Genomic DNA, 23,990 nt, shown 5'->3' with positions numbered 1-23,990 from the left:
ATCATGTGAAATGCCAGGCTGGGTGAAGCACAAGTTGGAATCAAGACTGCCAGGAGAAATATCAACAACCTCAGATATGCAGATGATACCACTCTAATGGGAGAAACTGAAGAGGAGCTAAATAGCCTCTTGAGGAGGTTGAAAGAAAAGAGTGAAAAAACTGGCTTAAAACTCAACATTCAAAAAGCTAAGATCATGGCATCCTGTCCCATCACTTCATGGCAAATAGATGGGGAAAAAGTGGAAACAGTGACAGACTTTTATCTTCTTTGGCCCCAAAATCACTGTGAATGGTGACCGCTCCTTGGAAGGAAAGCTATGACAAAACTAGACAGCATATTAAAAAGCAGAGACATCACTTTGCCGACAAAGGTGCTTACAGTCAAAGCTATGGTTTTTCCAGTAGTCATGTACCAGTATGACAGCCGGATCATAAAGGTGGCTGAGTACTGAAGAATTGATGCTTTTGAGCTGTGGTGTTGGAGAGGACTCTTGGGATTCCCTTGGACAACAAGGAGATCAAATCAGTCAATCCTAAAGGAAATAAATCCAGAATATTCATTGGAAGGACTGATGTTGAAGCGCCAATAGTTGGCCACCTGATGCGAAGAGCTGACTCACTGAAAAGACCGTGAGGCTGGGAAAGATTGAGAGCAGGAGGAAAAGGGGGTGACAGAGAATGAGATGATTGGATGGCATCACTGACACAATTTGAGCAAACTCAGGGAGATAGTGAAGGGCAGGGAAACCTGGAGTGCTGCAGCCCATGAGGTCACGAAGAGTCAGATATGACTTAGCGACTGATCAACCACAACAAGATATCTGAAGCAAAGCTCTTTTCTTCCCCCCAAAGTGACAGCATCTCTGGACTGAAATTTAATATGAATGTTTACATTGGACACGTAAAAATATTGGCACTAGGTTTTTTTTTTTTTTTTTCTTAAAAATGATGAGAGTTGGGGACTTCACTACTTTCAGGATTTCATTTTACTCATGGAGCCTTTTCTAAATAAACACAAATGTCTCCTGTTCCAATTCAAGCTTTAACCCATTGCTTTGTTTCTCCCTTTAATCCTCTGTGGATACGGAAAGCAGCAGGACCATATCTTTCTCACTTAAAACCTTTTCATCTAATATGGAAGAATAACTCATCCCTTAGTCTTGTCTTTTCTTGGCAAATGAAACCAATTATTTTAACTTTTTCTTATAGGACTTATTTGCCAGACCTTTAATTTAATCAGGTTGTGCTACAGAATCTTTTCAACTCCTATCTTTTCACCTTCCCGAGAGCTGCCATCAAAACCAAAGCCATCCCTCTCAGCTTGGTCTCCCCTCAACCAGAGGAGTCCATTTCTCATGTGACACAGTTACAGACAGCTCCCAGCAGCCTTTGGGATCATGGTATTTGTGGCTGGGAGGAAGGAAGCCATTCCTGCACCAAGGCATAGAGCATGTTAGCTTAACCTGTTAGCATGCCGATTATTTTTTTGGCGGGGGGCGGGGGGGATGGTGGTAGCTATCAGTCTAAAAAATCATATGTGACTTTTTTTTGCAAACTTCATCTCTATGATTTCAGATCAATAAAATATGAGTTTCTGTTATTCACAGAATGACTGTTATTTGCCCTTGGGTTCTGTCCTGTGGCAAGAGATCACAGAGCTCCCCGGGGTAAGATATCCAAGCCGCGTGAGTTAATGTTAATTTTTTTCCTAGTAACATTTTCCTACCTCTCTGAACAAAAATTCAGTATTAAAGAAGCTGTGACTTCTGCAGGTTGCTGCAACCCGGAAGAAGCAGCTTTGCTCACTGCTGTCTCAGAGGCCAGAAGTAATATCAGCACAGGGTGCATGCTCTGCACATGATTCACTTGTACTAATTCATTAAATTCTCACAACCATCTCAGGAGGTGGGTGCTATTATTATCCTCATTTTACAGATAAGGAAACCAAGGCTCAGAGGGGTTTCCGCTGGTAGGCAGGATAATGCCCCACCCCACCTCAAGATGTCCACGGTCTATTCTCTGGAACTTGTGTGCATGTTACATTACACAGCAACGGGGCTTCCCAGACATGATTAAGGCTATGGATCTTGAGATGCAGAGATTATCCTGGATTGTCCAAGTGGGCCCAGTGTAGTCACAAGGGTCCTTAAAAGCAGAGAACCTTCCCAGCTGTGGTCAGAGAGAGATGTAACATGAGAAAGACCCAAGTCAAGGAATGCTGGCTGCCTCTAGAAGTTGGAAAAGGCAAGGAAACAGATTCTTCCCCAGGGGCACTAGCAAGGAATACAGCTCTGCCAATATCTTGATTTTAGTCCATGAGACCCATGTTGAATCTCTGACTTTCAAAACTGTTGAGAAAATAAAATCGCATTGTTTTAAGCCACTAAGTGTGTGACAGTTGGTTATAGGAAAAATAGGAAACGAATTCAGATTTGGGTACTTGAAGTCTTTCCAGAGGAAAAAAATCTTCAGGATGAGTTTTCTGAATCGATTCCGGGTTTTCTGGATTCACTCTCTAATTGAATTTAAAGGTACTCCTCACCCTGTTTTCGGCAAAGGATGAGGTGGTTAGCTAACATCACCAACTCAATGGACATGAATTTGAGCAAACTTTGGGAGGATAGTGAAAGACAGAGGACTCTGGTGTGCTGCAACCCATGGGGTCACAAAGAGTCAGACACAACTTAACGACTCAACAACAACAATAACAATCACTTTGTTTTAAGTGGCAAAAAGAGCACTGGCAGTCCGTGGGATGATGTGACAAGAGACACAAAATTTCACCACTGGAAACCCCAGTCCCGGTACCAAATTCCGAGCCTGCACTCATCTCCTCTTCTCTTGTCAAGTTCTCTCTGAAAGCGTAGCTTTTGATATAGTGTCCTTGTCCAAAAGCAATGGGCTCTGCAAAGATTCTCTCTAAAGCCAAGTCTGGACAAAGATCTGATGCTTGGAGGTCAGCCTGTATCGATTCTGCATGGAGAGGTGGGTGGGGAAATGAACTGGAGCGTGTACCCCAGAAGTGGTCCACCTGGTTTTGAATTCTGGCTCTTTCACTTAGTTTCTATGTGACCTCAGATAAGTTACTGAACCTCGCTACTTGGGCTTCCCCATCTGCCAGTGTCTAGGACTGCTTGCTGCCCAGGTGAAGGACACAACATGGTCGGAGCGGGCACAGGGCTCAACCTGCTCAGTGAGGTTGGTGACCTCAGCTGTAGAAGTGGGTCCGAGTGCAGACCTGTGAGTACTACTTACATTCAGACAACCGAGCAGATGAACCTCACGCACCAGACAGAGAGGGCTTACGCAAGCATAGTTTTCGCCTTTCAGGTTTTAACACCTGCTGGTGGGTGTTGAGGCAGCTTTTGCCAGAAAGGCTGACTTAGTAATGGGGCTTTGGGGTAGAAAATCACACCAAACGACAGGCTAGGCCCCTGCTTCTGCTTATTTAATTTTTTTTCTGGTGGAGAGAAAATGAGCACCATGCAGATTATTTTGTGAAGGAGAATGGTCTGTGGGGAAATCTGGGTATGCAAAAAAAAAAAAAAACAAAAACCAACAAACGCAGCCACAATCAAGCCTGCCAAAGAACACAGAGTAACTGAGACTCAGAGCCACAGCCCCTCGTGTGGGTTCTGCCGAGGTGTTCACAGCTGCTATTCCACATAAGGCCCTTCAAGAAAAGGGCCTCATGGTCACAAAAGCCTGGGCAGGGCAGGATTAACAAGGTTAAGCCTAACTCTTCCCTAAAGGACTTCTAGTTTTTAACATGCTAACGGAAATGATGAATTTCTCAGGGGCCCATGTATGTTTCACAGCATCTCTCCAAGCTAGTTTGACCTTGAAAACCTGATTGTGTTTTGCTTTTTGGTAAGCACCAGGTGGGAAAGTATGTTTTAGTGGATGAGCACAGGACACTTCATTCCTCTCTGACTAGTAGACACCAGGCTTCTCAAATCCTCTTTTTTTTCCCAAAGAGTCCCAGCTCAGAGCTTGGGCCTTGTTTCTGAGGCTTCCACTTCATGTAATCCTTAAAGGGAAGATGGATATTGACCTGAGACAGCTGAGACAGCTAAACACATGATGAAAGGAGATGCTCTCAGCTAGTCTATAATATGACTTTACAATCCCCTTTTGAGATATGTAAAATTTATTTAGATTTTAAAATATTTTTATGCATTTTACTGTTTATTTGATCAGTTTCAAAAGGCAGTTCAGGTGTTATATTTACACTTGGTGTAATATATAAATACGAGATATAATACAAATACTGTATAAATCATATGTAATATAAAAACAGTTAGATGAATGATTCTTCAAAGAATTGCCTTAATTACTATAATCATGATCTCTGCAATCATGGTTTGCAGAAAAAGTACAGAACCTGGCACGATGAAGGATTAAATATTAATTATGCACATGTTAACAGACTTAAAACCAAACTTCAAGTCAAGATCTTGGTATATAATTGATAACTTCTGAGTCTTTAGAGATGTAACATATAATGGATTAAATTCCAAACTGAGATAAACTAAGATAATATAGATCTGTTCCCCTAAGAGTCTAATGCCAATAGTGTTATTCAAATGTGACTCTATTAAAGGCTCATTTTATGCTGTCATATAAACATCTGGAATTATTTGCATTTTTAGTGACACTTATTTTCAAATATACTTTCACTGTTTCACAGGAATATGAGTCTCCCCAGGACTGTAAAATTCCCGCTTCAGGAATTCTCCTCTATATTCTAGGTGACTAAATTAGTCGGATGAACTTGTGAATAAATTAACTTAAGATTTACCTTTGGAAAATAGAAAAATGCAATTATTTCAGTGTACATTTTTGTGGGATTATAAGGCTTAAAAAGTAGTTTTGTTCTTTTAAAATGTTTTCTCTGGTATTAAAACAATATAAAATACATCATCATCAAACAATGCTGTTTATTCCAGGAAATAAGCCTTGATGCATCTTTAATCTCCAAAGGATTCAGTGCAGGCTTTTAATTTTCTGGTTACAGACTCTGTGACCCTTTTCTTACCGGATGAAGAATTCGTTTTGCCTGTAGGCAAAGAATAATAATGTGTTGGTAGGACTTCAAGTCTAGACTATCATGAAATGCTCAAAGAGTCCTTCTAGTACTTAGATTTGATTGATGAAAGCTTTAATAGTTAAAGGACTGGGTACAGTGGACAAGTAAGAAGATAAAAGAGGGAAGAGGGGGACAAAGTACAACAGACCTGAGGAAGCCTACTCTGAATTGGAAAGCCCACTCCTAAACTCTGGAGTGGAGGATGAGGGTAAGAGGAACCTTCCAAATTAAGCGAGGAGGGAGTTTAGGGGAGAAGATATTGAGTTCAGTTTTTGAGATGTTAGTCCTGCAGACTCTATGGGATATCCAAGCAGGAATAAGGAATAAGTTGCTGTTGTTGTTCAGCCCCTCAGTCATGTCTGACTCTTTGAGACCCCTTGGAGTATAGCATGCCAGGCTTCCCTGTCCTTCACTTTCTCCTGGAGTTTGCTCAAACTCATTGAGTCGGTGGGAATAAGTGGACAGATGAAAACACAGCTTTGGTGTTAGGAGAGATCTGGGAAGGAGATGCAAGTCTGGATTTGAAAGTCTTTCTAAAGAATGATGGTGGTGGAGTAGGCAATGAGATCACTCCAGAAAACCTTGGGAGAGTTGTACAGCAGGGAAAGATAAGAGTGGATGCAGAAGGGGAGGAGGTGCTCACCAAGAGCCTGGGATGGACGGATCAGACTGGAGGAAGAGGAACAGGGAAAACAAACTGAAGAAGCCTGGGACAAGAGCGCTGCCAAGAGAAGAGAGTGGGCTGTCAGAAAACGGCGCACAAGAGGCGAGGAGGATCAGGACCAAAGCAGCACCTCCATCCGGCAATTCTTGGGGAGGGGTTTACTACCTTATGATGAGTGAGGAGAGACTGGGAGCTGAGGGAGTGGAGGGGAATACGTTTTCGGTGGTGTTTGGAGGGGAAATCGGTGAGTTTATTAAAGGGTGTATAGTGTATGAGGAATTTATTTTTTTTTTTAACAGATCTTAGGAGTGGGAGATGTAAACAGAAAAGCCCTGTAAACACTTGTGTCCCAGTGGTCAGAACTATGTATCAGAGATGGTAAGATATACAGGCTTCTGGTCACCTGGCTAGAAATGACCACACAATAGTGTAGTACTGTATGGTTCCTGCGGTAAGATCCTGAATCACATCACACTGAGAGCAGAGTTTGCCATGTCCCTGCAAACGCCAGGTATAAATAATAGGTATAAAGCAGGAGTAAACTATTTTACAAAGCCAAAGCCAAAGAATGCTCAAATTACCGCACAGTTGCACTCATCTCACATGCTAGTAAAGGAATGCTCAAAATTCTCCAAGCCAGGCTGCAGCAATACGTGAACCATGAACTTCCAGATGTTCAAGCTGGTTTTAGAAAAGGCAGAAGAACCAGAGATCAAGTTGCCAACATCCGCCGGATCATCGAAAAAGCAAGAGAGTTCCAGAAAACATCTATTTCTGCTTTATTGACTATGCCAAAGCCTTTGACTGTGTGGATCACAATAAACTGTGGAAAATTCTGAAAGAGATGGGACTACCAGACCACCTAACCTGCCTCCTGAGAAATCTGTATGCAGGTCAGGAAGCAACAGTTAGAACTGGACATGGAACAACAGACTGGTTCCGAATAGCAAAAGGAGTACGTCAAGGCTGTATCTTGTCACCCTGCTTATTTAACTTACATGCAGAGTACATCATGAGAAACGCTGGGCTGAAAGAAGCACAAGCTGGAATCAAGATTGCTGGGAGAAATATCAATAACCTCAGATATGCAGATGACACCACCCTTATGGCAGAAAGTGAAGAGGAACGAAAAAGCCTCTTGATGAAAGTGAAAGAGGAGAGTGAAAAAGTTAGCTTAAAACTCAACATTCAGAAAACTAAGATCATGGCATCCAGTCCCATCACTTCATGGCAAATAGATGAGGAAACAGTGGAAACAGTGGCTGACTTTATTTTTCTGGGCTCCAAAATCACTGCAGATGGTGATTGCAGCCATGAAATTAAAAGACACTTACTCCTTGGAAGGAAAGTTATGACCAACTTAGACAGCATACTAAAAAGCAGAGACATTACTTTGTCAACAAAGGTCCATCTAGTCAAGGGTATAGTTTTTTCAGTAGTCATGTATGGATGTGAGAGTTGGCCTATAAAGAAAGCTGAGCACCAAAGAATTGATGCTTTTGAACTGTGGTGTTGGAGAAGACCCTTGGGAGGCCCTTGGACTGCAAGGATATCCAACCAGGCCATCCTAAAGGAGATCAGTCCTGAGTGTTCATCAGAAGGACTAATGCTGAAGCTGAAACTTCAATACTTTTGCCACCTGATGTGAAGAGCTGACTCATTTGAAAAGATCCTGATTCTAGGAAAGATTGAAGGCAGGAGGGGAAGCAGATGACAGAGGATGAGATGGTTGGATGGCATCACCGACTCAATGGACATGAGTTTGAGTAAAGTAATCATCTGGTAGTTGATGATGGACAGGGAGGCCTGGCGTGCTGCAGTCCATGGGGTTGCAAAGAGTCGGACATGACTGAGCGACTGAACTGAACTGAACTGAACCTGTTTTAAAGGCAGCGCACTGGGCCCGATAGCTTTCTGAGGTCACTTCTAACCCTAAAAATGTATGACTCTGTGTGCCTTGATTCTTTTCATTGAATTCACAACTATTTTACCAATTCAGTTCTTGGTTAAATGCTGATCTAGACAACCCCATTTTTCTTCTTCCTGCCTGCCTTTCCTAGAATATGCTTATTTTCCAATCTAAACTGACTTCCATAACAAGTTATATGCCAACTATTTCAATCACATTCTCTCTTAATACCCACCATACCTAGTCACTGCATCAAATTAAAAAAAAAATCACAATTAGTGGCTTCCAATTTCTACATCAGCTCATTCTGTTTTTTCTTTTCCCCATCTCTCAGTATTGCCCTATTTCTCTTCAGACAGGCTATTGCATGGGTCTCTATAAGTGCTTTTTTGAGGAGAATACATACCTTAAATAAAATTCAGTGAAGTAAAATATGTCTTCAGGTACTTTCCTTTGACTTGGGAAGAGAGGGGTTTTTTTTTGTTTTTTGTTTTTTTGTTTGTTTGTTTTTGAGTTGTCCTAAAATACGTGACTCTGGGCTTTGCTGGATTAAATTCCATTAAATTGTGGAAACTGTTCCAGTGATAAGTCATCCCCAAGGACAGAATACCCAGGGAACAGGGATACTTCTATTGTTGATTTAGTGTTTCAAATATTGGTCAAATATATTTACATTTCAATGAATTATTAACACTGAGAAGAAAAGATTATCCTAGCTCTCCAACGTCTCCATGTACCAGTGGTCTAGACAATATTGCTTCTGGGATAGTAAAATTTTTAGGATTCTTACCATGTAGATCATGAACTGCCAGCCGACAAAGTAATACTGAACTGTTCTTGCGGAGATAGCCTGAGTTATATTTGGAGCAAAGTTCACCAATAGATAAGTTCCCGCCAATGCCAACGTCATACCTTTTAAATTGAAAAGACAAACCATGTTGAAAAGGGCCATTCAAGCCTTTTTGTTTACGTAAACATTTCCTATACGCTGAGCATTACTTGCAAAAGTCGTGAAAGTGAACGTCGTTCAGTTGTGTCCGACTCTTTGTGACCTCATGGGCTATAGTCCATGGAATTCTCCAGGCCGGAATACTGGAGTGAGGAGCCTTTCCCTTCTCCAAGGGATGCCTATGAAAATACAATCTATCAAACCATCCCAAGAACATCGAGCATTTACCCGACAGCATTACCTTTAGAAGGGGATAAGATAAGGGCCATGGGATGGATGGGGTAGCACATAACTTCAGATTTTTCTCTGTCATTCAAGATGAATTCTGACCTCTACAGCGAAGCTTTCCTCAGAGATGGGGACGATCAGAACACGTGCACATGGAGACGTGGAAACACATCCAACCTGGCTGCTTGTTTCCATGTGGACCAGGAAGTGCATGGCGACTCTAGAGCCACCTAGATCTAGATGGCAGGGCCCACAGAATGGGGAAATCCATCACCTGATGGCCCCCTCTGCACTTACTCACCTTGGATCCTTTACACACACATACTTGGCTATTTTACACTTTGAAACTCTTGTAAATGAATACCATAATCACTGTCATTTTTTGGAGTCCTTTTAGGAGAAATAACAAAGTGAATGCTGACTCTGAGTCAGATTGACTTGATCTGATTTAAAATCTAGAATTCCAGGGATAGCTTGGTAAAATATCACATTATAAACCTATGTAGGAATGTGTTACTGTCATCACTTTAACATTACTTACAATAACGGAGGAACGGAAAATGTGGGGGAGAAGTGGCCACAGAAAAGCGGATTTGGCTTTCCGAATAACACTGGAAACTGCTTATTTATTAATAATTAGCAGCCTGAGAAAAACTGATTTATGTAGCATTTTTTGGGTAGCACAACTTGAAAACATAATTCAACCTGTTTCACCACTGAGGTCAGCATTGTTGTGTATATAATTTACAACCAGCATACACTCCAACCTGAAACAATTTGGTTTGTCTATACAACCTCATAATTTGAAGACATCAATTTCCTATTGTTCTCAACCTAATGATTTAGAGTTTTGAACTCTAGTTTCTGAGAATCCATTTGATTTTTTATATAAGCTAGACAATAGCTATTCATGGTATAGTACAAGCTATAAAATAAGCTTACTCTAATGTAACAATTTATTCAGTACTACTTTGCGAAGGCAGAAATTATACACACAATTTTAAAAGCTATTTTCTAATGAGAATTTTTAAAAAGAAAACAATATACTTTATTAAGCATTGTAATAAAAGGAAACAATAAAAACCATATATAAGAACTTGGGCAAAATTATTGGTCAGGTCTGTCCTTTCTTTGACCAAAAAAATAATAAAAAAAGGAAACCAAAGATCTTATAAGATAATTGTTCAATATTACATTCCTCGGAAGAAGCAATATTTTAAAAACCCAGCTTTCTAACTTAGTAAAGCAGAATAAATGCATTGAATACAATTTCACAATCTCAGAGTCTTCCAACCTATTCTTGTGAAATCTAAATTTCTTGTTTATATTGAGTTCCTCTGCCAGTTATTTATCTCATCTAACTGTATCTAGTGTCAAACTTCATTTTTCAGGAATTTGGTTTTTATTTATCTGTCTTTGGCTGCGCTGGGTCTTCATAGCTGCGTGAGCTTTTCTTCCATCGAGGCAAGCGAGGGCTACTCTTTAGCGGCAGTGCATGGGTTTCTCGTTGCGGCGACTTCTCTTGCTGCAAGAGGAGGGGCCCTGGGGCACGTGGGCTTCAATAGTTGTGGCCAGTGGCTCAGTAGTTGTGGCTCCCAGGCTCTAGGGCACGGGCTCAATAGTTGTGGCACGGCATGTGCGAGCTTCCCAGATTAGGGATCAAACCCGTGTCCCCTGCATTGGCAGGTGGATTCTTCACCGCTGAGCCAGCAGGGAAAACCTTGAAAATTTAGCTTTGAATGGATAACACATGCATACAGTAAAAAACTCAAAAGCCATACAAGAGGGATCAGTGAAAGGAAACTCTTTCTCACATCCTTGTGGCCCACGAGGTCCCCCCCTCAAAGTGAGCGACTGCTGCTGGTGCTTGAGATTTTCTTTCCAGAGATGCTGTAGGCAGGCGTGGGTGAGAGTGCATGCATTTTGATTTTTTTACACAGAATGATGTTAGCATATTATACACACTTTTCTGCATCTTGCTTTTTTCCCACTTAACAGAACATCTTTATCTACTCCAAGAACATCTCGGAAAATGTTTCACGTTGTATGTCGGGCAGTCTCATTCTTTCAGAGTCTGCAGAGTGTTCCATTTATGGAGGCGGCATTATTTCCAACACGGTCCCTGTTTCACATCCTGACACACCCCTCCCTGTTCCACCTCTGCTCTCTATGTGCGGCCTGTGCCCATCTCCACCAGTGCAGATCTTCACTGCCTTCCAAAGCTTGTTAAAAACAGATACAACGACTGATGGTTTTGTGAGTACCCTTTAAAGTAATTTTTCACACGTCTTATCTCACGTGAACATCACATCACTGCAAGTCTAGTGAGCCACTCTATGGCAGCTCAGGAGGTCACACACTCTTTCTTGCTAATAATTTTAATTTCAGCAACATCCTACATTTATGAAGGCAGTTCTGGATAACTGCTCTTATTTTCTTGTTTCTTTGGTGTCATTGTATGTGATTTACTGTCTCCATGAGTCATGTGCACATTTTTCATAAGTGTTTAAAAGTGCTGCAGACAGCCACTAGCAGTTGGTTCAATAAATTTCTGCAAAATATTTTTATATTCCACCTTTTCCTAAAAGTGGCATGAAACATCACGTTATTGTTGCTGTTTAGTCGTTAAATCGTGTCTGACTCTTTGTGACCCCCATAGACTGTAGCCCACTAGGCTCCTCTGTCCATGGGATTTCCCAGGCAAGAATACTGGAGTGGGTTGCCATTTCCTTCTCCAGGGGATCTTCCCAACCCAGGGATCGAACCTGATCGAACCCAGGGATCTCCAGCTTGGTAGGCAGATTCTTTACCACTGAGCCACCTGGGAAGCTAATATGAAACATCACAGTTTCTGCTATTTTTATTTCAGTAAAGCCACCAATCTTTGGAAAGGTACAAATTTCTGACTTAGAAAACTTGCTAGTTTACCTTCTGTTGGCCCATTTGCCCAGAGGAGTGCTCTGGAAGTGTAAGATACTAAAAGAAGGAAAGCAGCACTTGACATGCCCCTGGCCCAGGGACGTGGTTAAATTTCAAGTCCAGACTTGGACAGTGAAGTCTAATCTGAACTGAGACTGGCTCCCTAGAGTTAAAATCTCACTGCTACTGCTAGCTGCACAGGCCAGGTGAGTTGTTTATCCCTCTGTGACAGTCTCCTCATTTCTAGGCACAAATTAACTTATCATACTTGCTAGACTCCAGGAATTTGGCTCGGCAAGAGGCCATCCTGGGGAGCAGAATATGTTTGAAAGCTTATCTGGAGGCCTGTGACAAAGGGCCCCGGGACAAATGCAACTTAGGATGCTGACTGCCAAGGGTCAAAGGCCATCTGAGTCAAACTTCAAAATTAATCCAAACTTTTATCTCTAATATTGGTCTAGAGATGACTAGGGACTGTCCCTGGGGCTGTCTGTACAGGGATAACAACTCAATTTGAAAATTAAAGGACAGGGCAGGAAGGACTCAGCACTTTCTTATTATCTAGTGAAGACTTCTCTCCACTAGTCTTAAAAAAACAGAGCAGAAAAGAAATGATGTAACTGACAGAACACAGAGAGGAAGAAACACCAGCAGCACTGTTTGCTACTCACTGCTGACCTCAGGGAGTGAGGTCGCTCAGTCATGCCCGACTCTGTGACCCCTTGGACTGTAGCCTACCAGGCTCCTCTGTCCATGGGATTTTCCAGGCAAGAGTACTGGAGTGGGTTGTCATTTCCTTCTCCAGGGGATCTCCCAACCCAGGGATCGAACCCAGGTCTCCCACATTGCAGGTAGACGCTTTACCATCTGAGCCACCAGGGAAGCCCTAACCGTCTGTTCAGTACACAAAGCACTGAGAGCTGAATATTGACGGGGTCCAAAGGTGGAGCAGTCAGGCAGCAGAGAGTAAGCTGCAGGTGGTCGTCAACCACAGGACACTGGATACAACCCATGATAGAGGGGTGTGGGCTCATCTGCCACCCTTATGCCCAGACCTGCACCAAATACATTTCCTCATCAAATACAACTGAAGTTACATAAAAATCTACAATGATCTGGTGGGCGTTTCAGATTCAGCTTGATACAAGTATTAATAAAATCTCTTCCTATAAACTTGTTATACGTACAAAACAGGGAAACAGGCTCATCCCTGCTCTTTGGAGTAAACGGACTAGGTGTACTGGGAGGGCATATGCCAAGGGAAGTAATCATTCTTTTTAAGCAGTGTGCCCAAAGCTATAGATTTCATAGACAATTGTGGCTGACATGAGAGTCACATTATGATCACCACCACACACAAATGTGATGATAATAAGAACTATAATAGTAATAGCTAATACTTAGCATAATCTAAATGCTTTATACAAACATAACTAATATTTCTTACAAAAAGCCTGCAAAACTATACTGCATGTTACTATACTAACATATAGTATATGTATATTGTATAATATATAACATTGGATACTATTAAACTATTACTAGCCATATTTGACATATGAGAAAATTGAGTCACAGAGGGAATAATTATCCTGGCTGGGCTAAGTGAAGAGCTTGAATTGGAACCTAGGTAACCTACTCTTTATATATATATATTTATTTATCTACTTGGCTGTGCTGGGTCTTAACTGTGGCATGTGGGATCTAGTTCCCTGACCAGGGATCAAACCCGGGCCCCCCTGCATTGGGAGCGTGGAGTCTTAGCCACTGGACCACCAGGGAGTCCCTAGGTAAGCTGTTCTTAATGATTACACTCTTCTGCCTCTTGTGTGCATAATGGACCAGGGCTGATAACTGGACTACACAAGTCTGTCATTCACCTTGTAGTCTCAGTGAGTGGCACCCCAGGAACTGTACTGAACACAACATGAGGCTGGATAAAGCGTCTCCACAGGGGACAGAAGGAATGGACTCCTTCTGGCAGTGGTTCCTGAAGGCCCCGACTGGCCCTGAAGTTCCTTGAGAAGAGCATCTCCAAACTGGTGTTCCCTAGAACCCAGTTTCATAAGAGGGACACACCACCAAAAAAAGTTTCAACTCAAATCTATTTGGAAAGAGGTGAGTTAAACAAATTTAAATCGCTATTTTACTGGAAGACCCCTGAGAGCCTGTATGTGTTAGCGTTCATTGTCAATCTCCTTGGGGAGGATATGGTTATAATATTTTCTAAACATATTTGACCATTTATATCATCCTGAAGTAGTGTTTGGAGGAATATTTTATACTCTGAGAAATGCTTGACATTTAACTGGATCCAGCTGTGAGAATACAGCCTCTGTTTCAAGAGGCTACTGAAGCTCTGTTGCAAAAGTCTCCTATAGATGCTTGTGGATGGAGGCTGACATATAAAGATGGAGGAAGGGAAAACAGCCTATAGTCAAGTTCCTTCTGATGCATCTGTTCATCAGCATCTACAGCCTGCTGAGTTCCTCACCTGTGCAAGCCTTGGCTTCTAGAATCCATTTGCACAGTTCTTCCTCAAAAGACATCCAGTTTCCCAGCCCACCCTCCTCCTTAAGTAAAACCTGAAATCGCTTTTAATTTTGTCCCCACTCTCCAGCTCAATGCCAGCTAGTGTTAACTGCTGTTTAGCTAGCTTCTGGAATCTGGCTTGATCTGACTTCTGATAGCCTCAAGAGTTGAAAAATTCAGCTAACCTGACCTTACCCTACATTGCTGTCTGGTTTTCTTAGAGCTTGCGATATACCGCCTGATCAATGGTGGTCCAGCTATTGCTTCAGAGGTGGTATACCACTAAACACAGCAGCATAAACTGGATTCCTTCACACCAAAGGGTGCCTTCTCCTCAGTATAGTGTCTCCAGATTCCTCAGGCTTAAGTCAGCCAAGTCCTGAAGAAGCCCTGGATTGGCAAGTCTCAAAAGTATTGTTGTTCAGTCACTCAGTCATGTCTGACTCTTTGTGACCCCCGTGGACTGCAGCATGCCAGGCTTCCCTGTGCTTCACAATTTCTTGGAGTTTACTCAAACTCATGTCCATTGAGTCAGTGATGCTATCTAACCATCTCATCCTCTGTCATCCCCTTCTCCTTTTGCCTTTAATCTCTCTCGGCGTCAGGGTCTTTTCCAATGAGTCAGCTCTTCACGTCAGGTGGCCAAAGTATTGGAGCTTCAGCTTCAGCCTCAGTCCTTTCAATAACTTAACTAAGTAGGGTGTATATTGTCACCCTGCTTATTTATCTAAATAATATAATGAATTTAAATAGTTCTGAATCAACCATCATAAAGTCTCCCATTCTTGAGGCAGTTTTAAAACCAAATAGCCAATTTGTCCTCTCAACCAGAAATGATTTTTGTTTGGCTAGATTAGTATTCTAGGTCCTGGCTTCAAACCAAGCTGACCTCTGGTGTGGGAGAAGGAAGGAAGGAAGTGGTCTTTGTCTCACTATTAATCTCTTGACATTCTATCAATGGGGAAGCCATGTATAGGTGACTTGAAATAATCAAGTTACTGGTCTCTGGAGAGTGCTGATGTAATTTTTATTTTTATGATGACAATATTTGGACTTGAGTCAACTAGGATCTCACAGACTATTAGATTCAGTATTTTTGATGACTAAGGGAGGAGAGGGGGAAATACTATAGTTTTGGCTGATTGAAGGGGAGAGAATTTTGGTGCATTTTAGAGGAAAAATAATCATTACAATAATTTAAAGTTATTAATCCACTAAGAATCAGAGCACAGTCCAAAGCCTGTCATTGAATTAATAATAGTTGGTGATTTCTTTCAGACATAGCTTTTGTGAGGTCATTTTTTTGAAGTTAGTGGTGAAAAGCTTCATAGCCACAGATCAACATTTGGCAATAAATTAGTTCAGCTTGTTTCCACATGGTCCAAAAAAATCTTCATTTGTTCCATCATGAAAAACAAACTTTCATTTGCTTGAAGCAGGGAAAAATAAGTGATTTTCTTTTACACATTTTGACAATTTAATTTTTAGCATGCTTATATGTTAATCTTGTACAAAATGCCACTAACTACTCTTTTCCCTGTTTGGTTTTAGTCCCTGTAAAGAAAAAACAATGCATTTTTAGCTTTTAACAGAAAGAGCCAAGTTCTCTCAAGGCAACAACAATATAGGTCCCAAGAAAATACATGTGACCTAACACACTCTGAGGATCGTTGGGGAAAAGTCCTTCCCTAAGCCTGAAAAGGGTTATTCCATCTCAGATCATGATAATCATATGGTATTGCTGTCGGAGGCCCGGGTATGGAATTGGTGACTATATCCTTTCTTATTCCTGTGGCATTAATCAAGAATTGATCACTTTTAACTACAGTCTGATACAAATATGATAACAGATAAATTTCTGCTCAAAAAGCATTCAGTTCAGTTCAGTTCAGTTCAGTCATTCAGTCGTGTCTGACTCTTTGTGACCCCATGAACCGCAGCACGCCAGGCCTCCCTGTTCATCACCAGCTCCAGGAGTCCACCCAAACCCATGTCCATCGAGTCGGTGATGCCATCCAACCATTTCATCCTCTGTCATCCCCTTCTCCTCCTGCCCTCAATCTTTCCCAAGCATTCAGGTAAAAGGCAAAAAAAAACTCAATCAGAGTTGTGGGAAATGTTAACTTTAATGTTATTAAAGTTCACTAAAATATCCTAATCAAGGTTTTCTCTCATGAAGAAACAGCACAAGGTGGTGGGCGGTGGTATTAATAGCTATGATAATAATAGCAGCCATTATTGAGGACGTATTACATGACAGACCCTCTTCCAAGAGTCCTACGTGCACAAGTTTCATATACTTGATTAATCCTATGATATAGGTAATACTGTCTTCATTTTAAGGATGAGGAAATTTGGGGCTTAAAGGGATTAAGTAATTTAGTAAAAGTCACATAACTCTTTGAGTGGGAAATGGCAACCCACTCCAGTATTCTTGCCTGGGAAATCCCACGGACAGAGAAGCCTAGTGGGCTACAGTCCATGGAGTTGCAAAAGAGTTGGACACGACTTAGCGACTAAACAACAGCAAAGCAGATTTATAAATGAATGTTCCTGCATTTAAATGAGACGGCTCATGCAAAACACTTATAGCACCTGAGAGAAGTAGATATTTAATAAATCTTGGCCATTTTTAAAGTAAGAAAAATTAGCAAAGAATCAAAGAATCAATAGAGGGTTTTTTTTTGTTACCTGTGTATGCGAGTGTATTTCCTATTTCTTACGTTTTTAGTATTACCTCTTAGGAATGAAGTTAATCATAGAAATAATAATTTTATTATTAATAACAGGGCTTTCCATGTCTCAAAGTGCTTGTATCAATTATCCAATTTGACCCTTAAAATAGTCTTCTATATTTGTCAGCAAATTGGCTTAGAGAATACGTTGGCCACACAGTTGATAGCAGAAGTTGAATCCAGCTTTGAATACTTGAGAGTGAGTTTATTTTATATCCTTTGATGTTGAACTAGTTTACTGCTTTTAGTAATGTTCAATTGACCTTGGGTTTTCTAAGAATATAATCAAATCACTGGCACATATTGCTGTTTCTACCTCTTTCCTTCCTATAGCTATGACTTCCATTGATTTTTCTCCTAATCCTCACTGGCAGTGCTTGTAGCACAGTAAACTCGTCTTATCTTTTCGTACGTTTGTCAACAGTGCTCAGGTTATTCCCTCTGTTTGCCATCCTCCAAATGCCTGGAGGTGGTCCATGCCTGTCCTATTCAGCTGTCAGAACTAATTCAAATTGTATCTGTGCTACAGAAAATCCTCTCTAAGCTTTCTAACTAGAGTAATCTCTCTTTATTCTAAACCAGTGGTTCTCAACCGGAGGCAATTTTGCCTGCCCTCCGCCCCCCAAGGGAGATTTGACGATGTTTGAAGTTATTTTTGGTGGTCATAACTGGGGCAGAGTGTGCTACTGGCAGCTAATGGGTAAAGGCCAAAAGGGATACTGCTAAACACACTACAAGGCACAGGACATCCCCCTATGATGAATAAGCCAACCTAAAATGTTAGCAGTGCTGAGGTTGAGAAACTCTGTTTTAAACTAATGGTTCAGGCATTATAATACATATTATTTTCTACTTTTAAAAATGTATTTTTGTATACATTTGATCATTGACCATATTACTTGAAGGCAGGGATTCTGTCTTAATCATTGTTTTATCACAAGGGTTCATAATAATTGGCAAGACTTCCTCTATATCCATCTGTATTACTTCATTAAATACCTTACATTTATTTAAACATTAATCAGCCATTAATTACAAAAGATGACATACATAAGATTAAACGACTTAAAAGTTTCCATAAGACTTTTGATAAATGAGAAACATAATGTAGGACCTAATTGCTTTAATCTATAAAACTCAGGCATTGCTCATTCTTATTTCTGATTCCATACAACGTCCCCAAATGAGGCCATAACCATAGTACAAAAAAAGAGTATAGAAAAATAATGTATTTGAAAAGCCACAGTTCACATATGAATGCATTTGGAAAAACATTTTAACCATGAAAATTTGACAGTGTTGACTAAAAAACTCTACTAGCAGAATCAAATCAAGGAGAAAAAAGAAAAAGTGAAAACTCCTTCAAGACACTAGGCTCAAGGGAAACACGATCAGGGAAACAAATGTTCAACATACCAACACTGGTGTCACATTTAAACTCAAACAGTTTTTTCTTTAATATGATCTCTTTGGAACTGAGTAGACGTGGCTTTATTTAAAGTGCCTAAAATCTCATACTCATTATCATATGTCGGCAGTAATTCAGACAGGATTTTGTCAAGGAAGAAAATATGAATTTTTATAATTCTTCTCACCAGTGATATTTCCAATAAGAGGTAGAAGATACAATCAATATGTGATGGCTTTGCTGTGCAGCAGAAACATTTTTTTACAGCCAGTAAGGCTACTGTGATTTTTCATTAATAGCTGTATTTCTAAATTAAAAAGAAATTTTTTTTTTTGGCTATACTGCACGGCTTATGAGATCTTAAGTTTCCTGACCGGGAATTGAACCCATATCCTTAGCAGTGAGTACGTGGAGTCCTCACCACTGGATTGCCAGGGAATTCCCTGTAAATAAAAATTTGAAGATCAATATTCTATGTTACTTTTGGAAAAGCCTAACAAAAAATTAGGTAGTTAATTGGTACATCTAATTTTTGGATGTGGTTTTCATTTTCATGCAGTCCCTTCATGCAACAATCTATCAAATATGTCCTTTGAAGTGGAATACTCTATTAGGTAACACAGATGTTTTCTTGGATTTTATTACGTTCATAAAACTTTCATAACATCCACAATAGTAATAATACTGTAATAATGATCTGCTGTGGTCAATAGCTTGGGCAGCAGCCTCAATGAAGATGCACGTATTTTATGTCAAAGAGCAGATGGCAACTCCAAGGCAGAATAGCGTTCGCCTCTAGATGACACTATATCCATTTCAGTAATTTGTTCCTTGCTTTTAAAGCACACATTTTCAATGGATAGGATTAGTTATTTCCTCATCAAACAGAGCTTTAATTATCTGAATTAAATAATTAACTTACCTAGTAAATCCGAGGCTCTCAAATTTTCTCTCAGAAACATAACAGAAATAATAGCACTACCTAGAAAGAAAATGGCCATTAGAGGTGTTTCCAAGTATAAAAACACATATTATGCAACACCATTTGAAAGGAGTCAAGTAGTCTCCGGTCTCACTAGCTGTGTCCTGGTCAGAGACACCCGGCGACTGTGGCCGTGGAAACGGCCTCTGTCCCCCTCATGGCTGAGGATTCATGGAAATGGGCCTGCTTCATAATGAACCTACAGCAGTGACCGGGATGGTGCACGGTATACAGTGAGGGCTTAATAAAGGCTGACTGAATGACTGAATGACTAAATACCTGAGTGAAAAGAAAAGAATGAAAGAAAGAGGTAGGGAGGGAGTAAGGAAGGAAGAAGGAAGGGAGAGACAGAAGGGAAGGATGGAAAGGCAGAAAGAGACAGAAGGGAAGGAAAAAAAGAAAGGACAAAGAAAACCCCCCTAACTTCATATCTCCAACTGACACGTACTTCCCCTCACTTCCTCCCATAATCCCTCTTCCAAGGATACCTCCATTGAGCACCAGGGCCCAAGGGCTCCTCCGGTCTCCCCTCTCCTTCACACGACTCATCCAACAGCCTACTGGGTCGGTTAGGTTGGGATTTCACTGTCTCTCAAGTCCAGCCCTGCCTCTTCATTCCCTCTGTCACAGTTCCAGCCAGCTTCACCTCAGGCTTAGACGGTGGTAACAGCTCCCCTCTGGAGCCTCCCATTTCACTACCCCTTCCCCACAGCACTATAGGCATCTTTCTAAAAGGCAAATCAAATGAAAATCCACAGCTTAAAACCTCTTAATGGCTTCCTGTCATACAGAGGACAAAGGCCAAACTGCTAAGCATAACATTCAAAAACAGCCACAGTTTTACTCCTGACAATTTCCTTGCCGTGTTTGCTCTTTATCTCTTCTATATTCAGTGTCCACTGTCACTAAATTAATCATAATCCCCAGAAGCACCACTGAGTTTCATGCTAAAGGATTTTTCTACAAGTGGTTCCCTGTACATCTCTGCCTCCATCTTTTAACCCAGCTCTAGACTCAAGCATCACCTCTGGATTCTCCCAGACTGAGTTGACCACTCCACCCATATGTGTCATTACCCCTCATACAGCTTTCTCATTACATAAGACTTTTTTTTTTTTTTTTTCGGCTTGTTTTCCGCAAAAGATATTTAGGCTTTTTTATTGTGGTGTTGGAGAAGACTCTTGAGAGTCCTTTGGACTGCAAGGAGATCCAATCAGTCCACTCTGAAGGAGATTAGCCCTGGGATTTCTTTGGAAGGAATGATGCTAAGGTTGAAACTCCAGTACTTTGGCCACCTCATGCGAAGAGTTGACTCATTGGAAAAGACTGATGCTGGGAGGGATTGGGGGCAGGAGGAGAAGGGGACGACAGAGGATGAGATGGCTGGATGGCATCACTGACTCGATGGACGTGAGTGTGAGTGAACTCCGGGAGTTGGTGATGGACAGGGAGGCCTGGCGTGCTGCGATTCATGGGGTCGCAAAGAGTCAGACACGACTGAACGACTGAACTGAACAGAACTGACTGATTCTAAGATATGTCTTTTTGAAAACTATTTATTCGGCTGTGTTGGGTCTTAGTTGTGGCATGCCCTGTAGTGAGTGCAATCTCAGTTCCTTGACCAGGGACTGAACTCACAACCCCTGCATTGGAAGGCAGATTCTCAACTACTGGACCTGAGATACGTTTTATGAGATAGGACCTGGAAGTCCTGAGATATGTCTCACTTTTTGAAGATCTCTTGTATGTAGTTAGTGTGTGTGTGTGTGTTAGTTGCTCAGTCATGTCCAACTCTTTGGGATCCCATGGACTGTAGCCCACCAGGCTCCTCCATCCATGGAGTTCTCTAGGCATGAATATTGGAGTGGGTAGCCATTCCCTTCTCCAGGGGATCTTCCTGACCCAGGGATTGAACCCAGGACTCCTGAATTAAAGACGGATTCTTAACCATCTGAGCCACCAGGGAAGCCCAAGGAGTTAGTACCCAGCACATAAATAAAAGGGTTGGTGCGATCTCCTGCATTTGTTGACCCTTGTGACGTTTGGAACCCTCTTTTCCATTACTGATGCTAATGAACCCTCAACCTTACAACCGAACCATGACCTACTAAGATGTGTGGGGTAAGCTGAATCTGACTTGTTCTTCCTCTGGAATCATGAGACAATGGGAACATCCAAATTTGCAATAATACAAACACAAAAACCAAAACTTCACAACATAACTTGCATTTAAAATTTTTTAAAAAACCATTGGCTGAACTTTTTGTTTTCTTAAACCAAAAATACAGAAAGAAAAATCACCACAAAATAATATGATCATCTAGAAAAAAACCCACAGTTAATATACTTGTGTGTTTACTTCCTTTTTGTTGAGATGAAATTATAATGCAAAATTTCTTTTTTTAGTTACTGTACTGAAAACAATTTGCCATATCATTAAAAATTCTTCATAGATATAATTTTAATGAATCTGAATTATAATCCACCAAATCAGTTACATTTGAATGTAACTCTATCTGGTGTTGGGGTTTCCCTAGTGGCTCAGATGGTAAAGAATCTGCTTGCAATACAGGAAATCTGGGTTCAATCCCTGGGTCAGGATGATCCTCTGGAGAAGTGATTGGCAACCCACTCCAGTATTCTTGACTAGAGAATTCTATGGGCAAAGGAGCCTGGCGGGCTACAGTCCATGGGATCACAAAGAGTTGGAAATGACTGAGCGACTAACACACACACATATCTGGTATTCTGGCAACTGATTTAAAATAAAAGCACAAATCTACACCAGAAACCTTCACTCAAGACAAGCTGGGATCTCCATATGCTTCCTCCATCTTTTTCTCAACCCAGCTCTCTCTCATTCAAGGGAGACACGTTCTTGCAGAGCTTTCCTGGGCAAGTTATTTATAGGAACAGAGGTTTCACACAAAATAAACAGAGCATGGGAAAAAACCACCAAGCATAAGTTTGACTGTGTGGCACGGCCACTCTTCAGAAGAAGAGTTATGACAAACCTAGATAGCATATTAAAAACCAGAGACATCACTTTGCCAACAAAGGTCTGTATAGTCAAAGCTGTGGTTTTTCCAGTAGTCATGTATGGATGTGAGAGCTGGACCACAGAGAAGGCTGAGTGCTGAAGAATCAATGCTTTTGAACTGTGGTGCTAGAGAAGACTCTTGAGAGTCCCTTGGACAGCAAGGAGATCAAACCAGTCCATCCTAAAGGAAATCAACCCTGAATATTCATTGGAAGACCTGATGCTGAAGCTGAAACTCCACTACTTTGGCCATATGATGCAAAGAGCTGACACACTGGAAAAGACCCTGAAATTGGGAAAGATTGAGGGCAGGAGGAGAAGTGGGTAACAGGATGAAGTGGTTGGATGGCATCACTGACTCAGTGGACATGAGTTTGGGCAAACTCCGGGAGATAGTGAAGGACAGGGAAGCCTGGTGTGCTGTAGTCCACGGGGTCACAAAGAGTTGGATACAACTTAGCAACTGAACAACAACAGTGGCTTTAGAACATGAAAGCAATATTTTCTACAGATAAGTTAATGTATAGATACATAGCTTATTGCCATAAGAACTGAGTTTGGGACTAGCATAAAAATGTATGAAAAATTTCTATTTCAGATTTGGACCAAATAATTCAAGGAAACTAATTTCACACTTTAGAGCATTAGAAAAAGTATATAAAAAAAATCAAGATCTTATTCCCAACTCCCATTACTAATGTCCTATGTATATGGAAGGAATCTTTCCAAGCAGCCCTTCTCCAGGGGATCTTCTCCACCAAGGAATCAAACCAGGGTCTCCTGCATTGCAGGTAGATTCTTTACCAGCTAAGCTACCAGGAAACCCCTTCCAAGCAGAGGGAGATGGATTAACAATAGGTAACAATAAAAAAAATAGGTAAAGTATCATTACACTACTGCTGCTGCTGCTGCTGCTACGTCGCTTCAGTCGTGTCCAACTCTGTGTGATCCCAGAGACGGCAGTCCACCAGGCTCCCTCGTCCCTGGGATTCTCCAGGCAAGAACACTGGAGTGGGTTGCCATTTCCTTCTCCAATGCATGAAAGTGAAAAGTGAAAGTGAAGTCGCTCAGTCATGTCCGACTCCTATCGACCCCATGGACTGCAGCCTACCGGGCTCCCCGTCCATGGGATTTTCCAGGCAAGAGTACTGGAGCAGGGTGCGATTGCCTTCTCTGATCATTACACTAACACATACTAAATGCATTCCATTATAACAATCCTTGAGAAGTCTATTTCACAGTGAAGGATTCCATCAGGAAGGGAGACATTGCTTACATGGAATAAGGAGATTTTAGAGCTAGAATCGACTCTAGGTTCTAACCTTTACAGTTGGGAAACTGAGGTCCAAAGGTCTCCTATTTATTGATCTTTTCATTTAACAAACATTTTTATTACAGCACAGCTGGAACCGGCACCCATATTTCCTTGTCCCACTTCAGAGCCCTTTCTAGCATACTATACTCCATTTCCTTCCTTACAGTAAGAAAGGCATCATTTTCCTTCCCATTGCTAAGCCACAGTTTCAGAAATAAT

At 41.3% G+C, this 23,990-nt stretch overlaps 1 protein-coding gene across 4 annotated transcripts in view; it reads right to left on the bottom strand.

Moving 5' to 3' along the window:
• Positions 1-23,990, bottom strand: part of NIPAL2 (NIPA like domain containing 2) — an 87,703-nt gene that overhangs the window by 26,040 nt on the left and 37,673 nt on the right. For all 4 annotated transcript variants that reach the window (XM_015097909.3, XM_042254447.2, XM_042254448.2 and 1 more), the window contains exons 4-5: positions 19,357-19,416; positions 8,454-8,575 (exon numbers count right to left, since the gene is read on the bottom strand). In XM_015097909.3, the coding sequence (XP_014953395.3) occupies positions 8,454-8,575; positions 19,357-19,416 (182 nt within the window). The remainder of the gene's footprint in view (positions 1-8,453; positions 8,576-19,356; positions 19,417-23,990) is intronic.

This window comes from Ovis aries, chromosome 9, assembly GCF_016772045.2.
Source record: "Ovis aries strain OAR_USU_Benz2616 breed Rambouillet chromosome 9, ARS-UI_Ramb_v3.0, whole genome shotgun sequence".
Lineage (NCBI taxonomy): Eukaryota > Metazoa > Chordata > Mammalia > Artiodactyla > Bovidae > Ovis > Ovis aries.
The sequence above is the reverse complement of the archived record's forward strand: the minus strand, read 5'-3'. Positions and strand labels throughout refer to the sequence as shown.